This window comes from Corvus brachyrhynchos, unplaced genomic scaffold (genome assembly GCF_000691975.1).
Source record: "Corvus brachyrhynchos isolate BGI_N302 unplaced genomic scaffold, ASM69197v1 scaffold543, whole genome shotgun sequence".
In the NCBI taxonomy this organism is placed as follows: domain Eukaryota; kingdom Metazoa; phylum Chordata; class Aves; order Passeriformes; family Corvidae; genus Corvus; species Corvus brachyrhynchos.
In genome coordinates this window covers 71,856-72,491 of record NW_008237236.1, presented here as the reverse complement: position 1 = coordinate 72,491, position 636 = coordinate 71,856, and the positions used below count along the sequence as shown (strand labels likewise).

The following is a 636-nucleotide window of genomic DNA, read 5'->3' as shown; positions in this document are numbered from 1 at the left end:
GGATCCCCAAAAACCCACCCGGGAACCCCAAAAACACCTGGGAGCCCCAGAAATCCAGTAACACCTAAAAGACCCCCCCAGAATCCCCCAAATCCCCCCCAGGTCGCTCTCCTGGACCTGAACTTCCTCCCCACCTCCGGCTCCTCCATGAGCAAGCAGCAGCTGATCCTGGCCCGTGAGTGCCCAAAATGTCCCCAAACCCCCGCAAAAATCCCACTGGGATCCCGCCCAACATCCCCCTGACCCGTCCAGGATCCCGATCCCTGGAATTCCTGGGGGAAATCCTGGGATGTGGGGCGAGAGAAGCAGAGCGTGGGCATCGAATCCCCGCAAAACGGCCCCAAATTCCCACAAAATTCTCCTCAAATCCCCCCCAAACGCCCCCAAATCCGCTCAGGACCCCACCTAGACCCCTCCCCACCTTTACCTGAGCCCGATTGCTGTCATTCCCGGGGGATATTCCTGGAAATCAGGGAACACTGGAGCATCCTGAGGAAGGACATGCCCCTCAGATCCCACCCAAACCCCCTCAAATCCACCCAAACCTCCCCAAATCCCACCCAAACCTCCCCAGATCCCACTGAAACCCCACCAGATCCCACCCAAAACCCCCCAAATCCCCCCAGATCCCCCCCA

General features: G+C 59.4%; 1 protein-coding gene across 1 annotated transcript in view; it reads left to right on the top strand.

The window, feature by feature from the left end:
• Window positions 1–636, top strand: part of LOC103612503 — a 12,198-nt gene that overhangs the window by 8,669 nt on the left and 2,893 nt on the right. Inside the window, exons 8-9 of the mRNA XM_017729556.1 lie at window positions 51–175; window positions 454–581. Coding sequence (XP_017585045.1) covers window positions 51–175; window positions 454–581 — 253 coding nt within the window. The remainder of the gene's footprint in view (window positions 1–50; window positions 176–453; window positions 582–636) is intronic.